Consider the following 12,476-nt stretch of genomic DNA (forward strand, 5'->3'; position numbering starts at 1 on the left):
ATAAGGACATACTATCTTGGACATTTTTAGTGGCTTCATAAATTAGTATAACACAGTTATGAATATACTTGGAATATTTATTCACCATGACACACGGGTTTCCTGTGTGGGGATCTATTCTAAGGATATTATCCAAATGATGGAAAAAGTTGTATAAGAGGATGTAAATCACTGTTTCACAGTGAAACATTAGAACAAATCAAATGTCCAACAATGAAGAAGTGATTAAGTATGTTCTGTTCTCTCCCCTGCTCAATGGCAAAACAGGGTAGCTCAGTGGGTTAAGCCTCTGCCTCCGGCTCAGGTCATGATCTCAGGGTCCTGGGATTGAGACCCGCATTGGGCTCTCTGCTCAGCGGGGAGCCTGCTTCCCTTCCTCTCTCTCTCTGCCTGCCTCTCTGCCTACTTGTGCTCTCTTTCTCTCTGTCAAATAAATAAATAAAATCTTTTTTTTAAAAAGTAAGGCTTATATACTGAAAGTATTTACACGTGAAATGGTGTGATGCTGGAATTTGCTTCAGAATAATCCAGGGAAAATGAGGAAGTGAGTCAGAGCATAGATGAAACCAGATTGGCCAGGAGTTAACAACTGTTTCATCTGGGTGATGGCTAGGTAGCAGGTCATGATACTATTTGTTCTAATTTTTTGTACTTTTGAAATCTTAATGAGAAAGTTATACATGATATGTATAGATTACATAGATTGTGTAACAAGGAAAATGTAAAGATGACCTGTTATGTGAAAATAGGATAAAAATTATATACTATAATTATAAGTATATAAAAATATGTATGAAACGATCTCTCTGATGTGAGGAATATGAGAGACTGGGTGGGGGGTCATGGGGTAGAGAGGGAAAAAAATGAAACAAGATGGGATCGGGAGGGAGACAAACCATAAGAGACTCTTAATCTCACAAAACGAACTGAGGGTTCCTGGGGGGGGGTGTTGGGGGAAGGTAGGGAGAGGGTGGCTGAATTATGGATATGGGGGAGGGTGTGTGCTATGGTGAGTGTTATGAAATGTGTAAGCCGGATGAGTCACAGTCCCGTACCCCTGGGGCAAATAATACATTTTATGTTAATAAAAAAGTCATTAAGTTATCACCAAAAAAAAGTGTATGAAGAAAGACGGTAAGAAACAAACCAAAATAATCACTGATTGTATTAGGACTGTTAATTATGAGTACTTTTTCTTCCTTTAGTCTTATAAATTTTGTGACATGTAGGTATAGAACTTTTCAAGTTTAAAAAATGGGATTATAAAATGTTTGCTTACCCTCTCTCACCCTTGAAATCTCAAATTTATTAATTCCTTGTAGCACAGAATTTTGCTCTTGATCCCATATCCATGTAAAGCTCCTGCAGTCTCCCTTTCTCGGCATAGGAGATCTCCTTTGTCTGTTTTTGCTACACACTGAAAATTCTGATTGGCGTTCTTCAAGTTGCCTGGGTTACCCTTGCAGCCCAAACAGGGTTGGCTTGTGAAATCCAAAGTGATTTTAACACAAGTCTAAACAAAATATGATGTGTGAATTAGTTACCAAGATTTGCATGACTGGCATTTGAAGACCACCACGAATGACTTTTAAATTATCTGATACTTGGAATGAATGAAGTCACCACTTCTTCTGTTATGTTGAGAATGAGAACAGCTGTGTATTTTCTGTGTGTTCAGTCTTTCCTTTGGTGGGCTCCTGGCTTCCATTTATTTTTATTTTTTTTTAAAGATTATATTTATTTATTTGACAGACAGAGATCACAAGTAGGCAGAAAGGCAGGCAGAGAGAGAGAGAGGAGGGGAAGCAGGTTGCCCGCTGAGCAGAGAGCCCCAAGCGGGGCTCGATCCCAGGACCCTGGGATCATTACCTGAGTCGAAGGCAGAGGCCCAACCCACTGAGCCACCCAGGTGTTCCTCCTGGCTTCCATGTTAAACACTCAGGGTGAGTGTTAAACAACCAGGGTGACCGTTGAATAAGGAAGCACACGTAGCTGTCTTCTGTTACTGGACTTGTAGTTTTTACAGGGATGTATAATGACACTTTTCTCTTCCCTGTTTCTTTAAAGGAATAAGGTAGAGCGTGAAGTAAAAGCTTTGGCAGAGCTTCATCACCCAAATATTGTTCAGTACTGTAATTGCTGGGCTGGGGAAGATTACCATCCTGAGGACAGCGAAAATCCTTCAAGGTAACTACAAAGAATTCTCGTAGCTCTAATAGGATGGAGGAAACTGTTATTTACAAACTGTGGGCCACCAGTTAAGGCCATTAATTAGTAATATCACAACCACAAATTCTGTTATGTCTCTATGCACCAGATAAGGAAATAACTAGCAATCTTTTCGTGGCTCCTATTCCTTGCTCCCAACTTGCTTATTTTTTTTTTTTTTTAACTGTCCTCAGCTATTTTCAGAACCTCAATGTGTAGGCTTGCTCATGTGCCCCAACCTCAAGCCAGGCTGTAAACGCAGCTTCATGAAGAAGCTTTCAATGTGTTGTAGATGCTACAGCTGGAAGCGTGTCCTCAGCTTCTAGCACTTTCCTGTCCTTCTCAGAGGCCCCTGGTTGGTGGAGTGCAGTCAAGTGGGTGGGGAGTCTCTCTCTTTTTAAAATTTAATTTTTTTTTTATTTTAAATTTTAAGTAGACTCCATGCCCAATGAGGGGTTTGAACTCACAATCCTGAGATCAGGAGTCACATGCTCTCCCGACTGAGCCAGCTAGGTGCCCCAAGAAGTCTCTGTTGAATACAGTTACACCACGTATGGTGGAATGGTGGACAGTGAAAATAATTGTAAGACTATGAGCTGTGATGGGGGTACTCCACTGGGTATCACTCATGTTTTGTCCCAAGCCCTTGACAAAGGACTGGAAGGTTCTAAAAACCTGGCATGTCCCTCTGAAAGCCAGCCAGTGTTTCTTGAAGACTATCCTCACAGAAATCCCGAGGACATTGAGGTCCTGTTCATTTATTGACTCTCGACTCCAGCCCCAGCTACCCCATAGTGGAGAGGTAATTGAGAGCTTTATCATTAGTTTCAGGAGTTACGGACCATCAGCATACAGACAGGACTTCCTCAGCTTTTAGCAAATTCTTGGCTTTCTCTTCCTATTTTCTAGCCAACATAAGTTCAAAGAATATAAGTTAATATTGAGGCCAAGCTAGTTGAGAAAGCAACATAAAAGCATGGTTAGCAGACTCAGTCCTCACGGGTATGTCATAGGAATTTATTGGCACTACTCTTTGAGAACATTTCCTTATGCTGTTTTCAATTTGTTTTGCATGTATTTCTCTCACTAAACCGTAACCCGCATGACAGCAAGGATGGGTTCTAATTCATTTTTTCATCTCTAGGTGCCTGTTCTAGGCCTTCCACAAAAAAGAACTCAGTAGGCTGATGATAAATTAAAATGTTCCAGAATTCTTTTATGTAGTGATGAACTTTGGTTTTCTTTAATTTCATCGCGTTTATGTTCTTATTCCTATTAGCAAAGGTGATCCAGGATCCTTCGCCATTAAAGAATGGTCAGACTCATACTTTATAGTTCACAAGTAAAGCTCTGGACATTTGGGAACTTAGGATTTAAATGAAAAGGTGACTTATTATATTTTGGTCAAGTTTGTTATATTTAGATTTCTGTTTTGAGACATATTTGGGGATTCTTAAGGAGATAAAGTACAATTTTAAAAAGAAAGGTTATTTTTTATGAATTTATTTTTATTGCTAATTGTAACGTACTGTGAATTTTATATCCAGGTCAAAGATCAAGTGTCTTCTCATCCAAATGGAATTCTGTGACAAGGGGACATTGGAGAAATGGATTGATGAAAGAAGAGACAAGACACCAGACAAACCTTTGTCTCTGGAATTATATGAACAAATAGCAGAAGGTGTAGAGTATATACACAGCAAAGAGCTAATTCACAGAGACCTTAAGGTAAATGGAAAATGTACTGTTCAGATTTGATAAATATGATATAGTCATTTTTAAATTTACCTTCTCTAGTTTTAGAATTGATGGGCAGTCCTGAAAAATCCTTAAATCCTTTAAAGTTAGAATGGATCTAGAACTTGCCCCAAATACCATTCCATCGCAGCACACAGAAGACCTCTAGGACAAATGAATTTATTGAGACAGTCAGAATGAGCCCTATAGGCAGGAGTTCATTCACTTCTGCTGCTATCTGGCCGCTCGTCACACTCAGGGTACAAGCACCAGTAGCTTTCGGAAGCTGAACATCCGTGTGCAGATGGTTACTGTGGCTTGCACACCAGCGGGCCGCTCTGTCCCTGCCTCTACCGCTACTCAGGCTTGTTTGGGAAGCAGAAGGGACTCCCGTGACTGGCTTTGGGAAGGTGGTTCTCCTAATTTCTTAAGTCATTACTCTTGAGGGCAGTCCCAGATACTGGGTCCAGAGTCTAGAATTTTCTTGGGATTTGGTTAGACGTTTCTACCCTGCGATTGGTAAACTAGTAATCCAAAACTTGGAACACATAGCATACCTTTGTATTTTGTTTTCTGTGGACTTCCTCGCTTCTTTCATGGTCTAGATGAGCTGTTTTTCCATTTTACCCCTTCTCGTCAAAATGAAAGAAGGGACAGGAGAGCTTTACACGGTGTCCCCCAATCTCTCTTCCCTGTAACCTGCCTCCTCCCATTACAAACTTGCTATGCGGAATCCTAGCACTGAGGCTCTGTTCTTTGTGCTCGACCCATTTTTCTGCTTGTCTTCTTTGGTCTCAATTTCATTACATAGCCCTTCTTGATCACTATGGATCCCGCAGAAGCACCTCGTCTCTATGGATCTTGGCTGTCTGCTTACCCTGCTCGTCGATAAGCCAGGAATGAGGAATGAAGCAAAAAGTTTCTTGAGAAAAAGAAGCTCCTGGGTATAGAGTTGTTGGGCTTAGATGGGAATAATTGGCCCATGAAAGTGTGTCTTTGGTCTGCCCCCAGGAGCTGGAGGCTTGAGGCCTTTGTGTTGGAATCCACTTGGTTCCATCTCTTTTGCTTTCTTTCTTTCTTTTTTTGAAGATTTTATTTATTTATTTGAGAGAGAGAGGGAGAGCACAAGAGAGAAAGCAGGAGCAGAGAGAGGGAGAGCAGACTCCCAACCAACTGGGGAGACTGACTTGGGGCTCCCTCCCAAGACCTCAGGATCATGACCTGAGCCGAAGTCAAATGCTTAACCGACTGAGCCACCAGGTACCCCTGGTTCCATCTTCCTTTAACAATATCTTAAAGGTACATTTTAAAGTTGGAATGTTAGAAGAACTGTGTTCAAAAGAAGACATGTAGAATGGCTATATTTCCACCTTGGGATAAATCATATATATAGTTAAATAAAAAAATTAGGCAAATTAATAATAAAGTAATCTGCAAATAAATGCAGACATTTGGGCATTAACTCCCAGGCTCGCTTCTGGATGAATCCATGAAAATGACAGGTGCTGCCTGGCTCTTCCTTTCCCTAGCATCTCCATCTCCCATGTTGCCTGTGCCCTGGTCACCGGCTGATCTTTCCTTGGGTCTGTTTGCAGACAGTGTTTGCTCCATATCTGCAATTGCTCGAAGGTCAGACTTTAATACTCCGCAGCCTTCTGACCTCCCCTAACTTTTCTAGCTTTGCTGCTACATTTGCTACTTTATCCCATCTGAGAGAAGAGGCTGACGAAGGCAGGCACCTTTCTCTGATGCTTCACACGACATCAGCTGTGGGTGGTTTTTGCCAGAGGATGGTCTTCACCCTAGGAAGTCTGTATTGCATAGAGTCTACCAGCCTTTACCACCTTCTGTCAGAATCTGAAACATTAGACCATCAAATCATTACATCATACGTCGAAACTTATATGTCAGTTATACCTCAACGATAAAATATATTACAGCAAAATGGAGGTGGGGGGAACTAGTTGAACATCCTGCTGAGGGACATAGAGGTTTCTAGAGTAAAAGCTTCTGGGGGTTCTTTCCCTCTGCAGGCCCAGGCTCTTTGGTCAGCCTCGGCCTGTGGATTCAGCCCTTTTTCCCCGAACTTCCTGTATAAAGTTTACACTTTTTTTTTTTTTTTTGCCTTATTGTTACCATAACTGATTAGACAAAATGTGACTTAATTGTTTTTATTTTTTCTTTTTAATGAACTATAGCAAGCGATCTGTTATTTTTATTAGTCTCATCCAGCTTCTGGATTTAGAAGCATTGTAAATACAACCTCAGGGTTTAGACCTCTGTGGGAACAGCAGTTGCACTTGCAAACCCAAAACATTCCTGCATGGTAACTTGAATACCGCATTGGAAGGTTTTCTCTCTGCACCCACCCCACACGCATCTGCAGCCTTCCATCTTTATGACTGGCACTGGATTCCAGCCTCATTGTTAATGGTGCTAATCTGACTGCTAATTTCCGCCTGAGTCTTTGTAGGAGGGCTTCTTGGAAGCTCCTCTGTCAGCCTTCCTGGCTTTATGGTCTCTTCCCTGTTAGCTCTTCCGCTAGGCCCTCTCGTGAGTATTACCTTCCAGATTCTGCATGTGCACGTAAAGCCCAACACTTTATTCACAGTTGCCTTTTCAAGAATGACAAAATATATATTTTTAAATATTATATTTTTAAGCAATGTCTACACCCAACATGGGGCTCGAACTTACCACCCTGAGATCAAGAGTCTCATGCTCTACCAACTGAGCCAGCCAGGCACCCCAGGAAGAGCAAAATATTAATCTCCTTATCAACAACATTCCTGTTTTCATGGTCTTTAGAATGTTGGTCAGTACCAGCTACAGAATTGTGGAATAGAATGAACAGTCCCCATTCTGTCCCTCTCCCATTTTCAGTCTGCGTAGAATATTACGTACATAGACAGAAATACTTAAGTGCTAGTTATCAGCTTTCAGTTAATGTGGCCTGCCCTCAAAGACAGAAGGGGTATGTTTGTCAAGAAGATGTCAGGGGCCTGGAGAAATTGACATCAAGGAAGCCCCCAAGAGAAATTCTGCATAGGATATCTTAACAGCTTTATCAAGAAGAGACTCATTCTGAGACTCTCAAACTTAGAGATCTGAAGGGCTTCTGCTTCAATCCTCAACAGATTCCTGGACTCATATTTGCAATACTTCTACCAAGTCGATGTCCAGCCCCACTCCCTGAGATGGAGACTCTCAAATTCACATTTTTTGGACCACACCGTTAGTATATTAGGATATCATAAGCAAGCCTTTTGGTGGTTTCTATGCTCTAGTACTGTGCAGAGTAGAATCTACCTTCCACTAAGCATCTCTTCAGATATTGGAAGGCAGTTAGGCCCGAAGCCTTCTCAGGTGACAGAGAAATCCTTATGTCCTCAGCTGGTACTTTAAATACCATTGGTATTAAGTATCCTGTTTTGGGCTACCCATGTAAGGGTAAATGCCTCATAAAGAAATATAAAAACAGCCGTTGTTAAATATGATTTGGAGATGTGACAACAGTCTGTTGAATTGGTACTTATAAATTAAATATTGGGTTGTTTTTTTTTCTGTAGCCAAGTAACATATTTATGGTAAATACAAAGCACATAAAGATTGGAGACTTTGGACTTGTGACATCCTTGAGAGATCATACAAATCGGACAAGTAATAAAGGAACTCTTCGATACATGAGCCCAGAGCAGGTGAGATCCCTTTCCTTTGTATGTATTTTTCACTTCCTTTGAATTTTTAATTCTAGAGATAATAGGTGCCTCTTGTAAAATTAAAACAGCACAGAACCATGTAGAATAAAAATGGGAAATTCTCTTTAACCTTCCCTTCTACTCCTGCTCTTCCCATAGAGTCTTGTTTATCTTTTCAGATAATTTTCTCTGAATTATAAACATATATAAATACAAATATGTATGTATATAGAGACTTTTTTTTCAAAGATTTTATGTATTTATTTGACAGAGAGAGGGAGATCACAAGTAGGCAGAGAGGCATGCAGAGAAAGAGATGGAGAAGTAGGCTCCCTGTTGAGCAGAGAACCTGAATCGGGGGTTGATCCCAGGACCCCGAGATCATGACCTGAGCCGAAGGCAGAGGCTTAACACACTGAGCCATCTAGGTGCCCCTAGAGACTTTTTGCATAAAGATATAAGGACGCACTTTTACAAGTTACTGTAATGTTGTTTTGTGACTTAATTTTTTTCACTCAACAGTGTATCCTAATCTTTCCATCTCAGCACAGGTGGATCTGCACATTCATTTTACTAACTACATTGTATGCTGACCTGTACCATCATTAATGTAACTTTCCTTCTTAATGGGTATTTAGTTAGGCTGTTAGCAAGTTTTTACATGTTTTCCCCTTTATCTTTGACTCTAAAAACAAGTATTTCCATCATTATCTGTGATAGGTTCCTTCAAGTAAAATTATTGAGTTAAATGACATTTCTTTTTTTCTTTTTAAAGATTTTATGTATTTATTTGACAGAGAGAGCCACAGCAAGAGAGGGAACACAAGCAGGGGACGTTGGAGAGGGAGAAACAGGCTTCCTGCTGAGCAGGGAGTCCGATGCAGGGCTCCATCCCAGGACCCTGGGATCATGACTTGAGCCAAAGGCAGCTGCTTAATGACTGAGCCACCCAGGTGTCCATGAATAGAATGACATTTCAAGTGTATTTCAGAATTGGCCAATACTGTGAAATTGGCAGGCTCCTTCCCCTTGTTCAAGTCCTCTCTCAAGTCAGCCTTTCTGGGCAATCCTATGGTAACTGGTGACTCCCAGTCCCACATAGGCATACAGAATATCAAAGATTTATTTCTTGCCCCCGTAATGTGTTGGCTGCAGTCCGGCTGTGGTTTGGTCCCACGTGTCTCCTTCATTCCAGAGCCCAGACTGAAGGAAGCATCCTATCCGTATCATTGCTCTCCTCATAGCAGGGGACCATGGCAGGATCTCCCGGTGTTTGGGCAGGCTCTGCCCAGGAGTGGCGTACATTACTAACTATCATGGCCCTGTGCAGATTGCATGGCCCAGACCAAGGGGAGGAGATGGCAGGTGTCATCCTCTCACTGCCCAGCTGGGAGCAATGATAGACCTCCCTGAAGGTCATCTTTATATTCTTCAATGAAGTTTCAAAATATTTTTTTTCTTCACCAACACCACTTATGTTTTTAAAGCATTTCCCTCAATATGTATAGTGTTTTGCTGTGAAAATGGGCCTCCTTGTATCTAATTGGGCATTAACAAGGCTATTGATTCTAAGACATATTTATTTTTAATTTTGGAAAAATACACATAACGTAAAATTTACCGTGTTCTCCATTTTTAAGTGCACAGTTGAGTGGCATCAAGTATATTTACATTTTAGTGCAATCACTTCTACCATCCCTCTCCAGAATTCTTTTCATCTTGCAAAGCTGAAACTCTGCACCTCTCAAATAGCTCCACATTCCCCTCTTCCCCAGCCCTGGCAACCACCATCCTGCTGTCTGTCTCTATGAATATGTCTGCTCTAGATACCTTGTGTAAGTAGAATCATGCAGTATTTGTCCTTCTGTGACTAGCTTTTTCCATGCAGCATAATATTCTCAGTATTACCTATGCTGTAACATATGCCAGCATTCCCTTCCTTTTTAAGGCTCAACAATATCCGTACAACAAATTGTATGGATAGATCACAGCTTGTTTGTCTCTTCATCCATCAGTGGATACTTGGGTTGCTCCACCTTTCGGCTCTAGTGAAAATTGCTGTTACGAACGTGGTTGTACAGCTATTGATTGTGAACGTTTGTATTCTATGTAGATTTCATTCCTCTAGGAGCTTATATATTTTGGTTGATACTTTATTATCTATTTTTCATCTTTTTGATGTTTGAGAGTCTAGATTGAAGAGCACATTCACCTGCTCTCTTTGGGAACCATGTGGCACAGAGATAAAATTTATTGGTGGAATGTGAAAATGGAAGATAACAGGTGGCTGATGGCTCCCCTTTAACTCCCACTTTTTTTAAAAAATTAATTTATTATTTATTTATTTATTTTTATAAACATGTATTTTTATCCCCAGGGGTACAGGTCTGTGAATCACCAGGTTTACACACTTCACAGCACTCACCAAAGCACATACCCTCCCCAATGTCCATAACCCCACCCCCCCTTCTCCCAACCCCCCTCCCCCCAGCAACCCTCAGTTTGTTTTGTAAGATTAAGAGTCACTTATGGTTTGTCTCCCTCCCAATCCCACTTTTAAAAATATCTCCTGCATCCTATGTTGCAGTCCTAAATATATTTTTTAAAAATTCGTTCATCATTGTGCTTTTCTTTTTCTTTTTTTTTTTTAAAGATTTTATTTATTTATTTGAGAGAGAGTGAGAGAGAGAGTTGGGGGAGGGTCAGAGGGAGAAGCAGACTCCCCACTGAGCAGGGAGTCTGACCTGGGACTCAATCCTGGTACTTCGGGATCATGACCTGAGCTGACGGCAGTCGTTCAACTGACTGAGCCACCCAGACTCCCTGTGCTTTTCATTTTCTTAGGGGTTTTTTAATTGAAAATCATTTTGTTAGGGGATGATTTGTATACCATAAAATATATATCTTAAATGTACATTTTTGACAAAGGCACATTCCTTTGAAACCCATAAGCGTATGAAAATGTAGAACACTGTCCTCGCCTGGGAAAATTCCCTCTGGCCCTTTCCAGCCCATCCCTCCTTCCCAGAGGAAATCAGTGCTCTGATTTCTGTCACCACAGATTAGTTTTCCCTGTCTTGAGCTTCGTATGAATGGAATCATACTTTATGTATCTTTTTGTATTTGATTATTTCACTTGAAGTAATGTCAATTGGAGAACTTCTAGTCGTTGCTGATGCCAACAGGTTATTCCTTTTCATTACTAAGTACTATTCCATTGCCCTGATAGACCACGATGTGTTTATCCATTCTCCCATGGATGGACATTCACATTGCTTCCAGTCAGAATTTTAGAAATACATCTCTATGAACATTTGCATGCAAGGCGCTTAGTGAGAACTGTTTTAACTATTTTACCTGCTGCATCTTATTTATTTGTTTGTTTGTTTATGGTGCATCTTATTTAACACTGTAGTCAAACTCTGAGGTTGAAACTTTTGTTATCCCCATTTTAGGGTTGAGATTATTCTACCCTTGAAAGTTAATTTTCATGGTTGATGCAGCTCTTAAGTGACAGCATTGAACCAGGGTAGTCGGGTGTTGCTAACAAATAATGTCTTGTTACATGATATAAGATATCTTGGTCAAATAATTTTCTTGGCTTCAGAAGACATGGATCTTTACATTGCATGAGTAATGAGTGTAAACATATCTTGGTCTCTTTAGATTTCTTCACCAGAATACGGAAAAGAAGTGGATATCTTTGCTATGGGGCTAATTCTGGCAGAACTTCTTTATATATGTCCCACTATTTCAGAAACAATACAGGTAAATAATCTCACAAAAGGAATTAAGCAACAAAAATTATTTGCAGTCATCTCCGAAGTGCTCTACGGTAATTACCCTAATGTGAGGATTGGCTTGAATATATTCATGTTGACTGAAAAAGAAATACAGATTTTATCTTTTCCATGTTTGGGCAACCAAAGCTTTTTGTTTAAGACAGAAACCTTTGGTCTTCTTCCAGAGGTGTGTACACCTCATAAAATGACAGCTGTTTCTTACATGAGTCAGTCAGTAAACTTTTATTGATTGCCTGATTTGTATAAGACATTGTGCTAAGTGCTACAGGGTTATAAAAATGGATGAACCTTGCTCTAAAGGAGCTTATATTCTAGAAAGGAAAAGAGAATGCTATACATGTTTTGGGAGAAGACATGACGTTTTGTGGAGATGGCTAGGACAGAGATCTTGCTAGCTATAGGGATTTCGGTTTTATGGGGGTATTTAATCTGGGCTTTGAAGGATTGGTTCACTTCTAATGACCCCAAATAGAAAGAAGGCAAGTCCAGCCTTCAGACAGCAATGTGAAGAATGTGGGGACAGAAAGCAGTGGCATTTTTATTGGAGTATATAAGTGACAAGGAAGGGATGGTTGGTGGCCCTGGAAAGACATGTTGGGGCTGGACGAAGGCAAGATGATGTTCTTTCTTATGGAGGCAATGGGTTGCTCCTAAAGGCATTGGGCAACTGGATAGCTTGGTCTGAGGCTCAATAAAGGGAACTTGGCTGGAGCCAACAGCCTTCTCTGTACAACTGGGTAATGAAACACCTATCACATAGGATTCCAAAAAGGATGAAGGGAGATAATGCATATGATGTCCTTAACACTTCAACATATCATGTTGTTAAGGATGGAGCAAGGTGGGGAAGGAAAATCCTGCATGCTTCTTGGCTGAGAAGCAACTTTGGTTTTCCACCCAAGTAAAGAATTTCCTAACGATTTTATATGTTTTATTTTCAGATTTTTAAAGCGCTAAGGGATGAGAAGTTCCCAGATGTGTTTGATGCCAGAGAAGTAAGCACTTGAAAATAATCATAATTTTATTTATT

The 12,476-nt window shown here is 40.6% G+C and overlaps 1 protein-coding gene across 4 annotated transcripts in view; it reads left to right on the top strand.

Annotated features, from left to right (window-relative positions):
* The window catches only part of EIF2AK2 (eukaryotic translation initiation factor 2 alpha kinase 2), a 46,413-nt gene that overhangs the window by 26,869 nt on the left and 7,068 nt on the right, over window positions 1-12,476 (top strand). For all 4 annotated transcript variants that reach the window (XM_059405414.1, XM_059405412.1, XM_059405411.1 and 1 more), the window contains 5 exons: window positions 2,068-2,187; window positions 3,756-3,936; window positions 7,515-7,643; window positions 11,310-11,411; window positions 12,388-12,441. In XM_059405414.1, coding sequence (XP_059261397.1) covers window positions 2,068-2,187; window positions 3,756-3,936; window positions 7,515-7,643; window positions 11,310-11,411; window positions 12,388-12,441 — 586 coding nt within the window. The remainder of the gene's footprint in view (window positions 1-2,067; window positions 2,188-3,755; window positions 3,937-7,514; window positions 7,644-11,309; window positions 11,412-12,387; window positions 12,442-12,476) is intronic.

Source organism: Mustela nigripes, chromosome 7, assembly GCF_022355385.1.
Source record: "Mustela nigripes isolate SB6536 chromosome 7, MUSNIG.SB6536, whole genome shotgun sequence".
In the NCBI taxonomy this organism is placed as follows: domain Eukaryota; kingdom Metazoa; phylum Chordata; class Mammalia; order Carnivora; family Mustelidae; genus Mustela; species Mustela nigripes.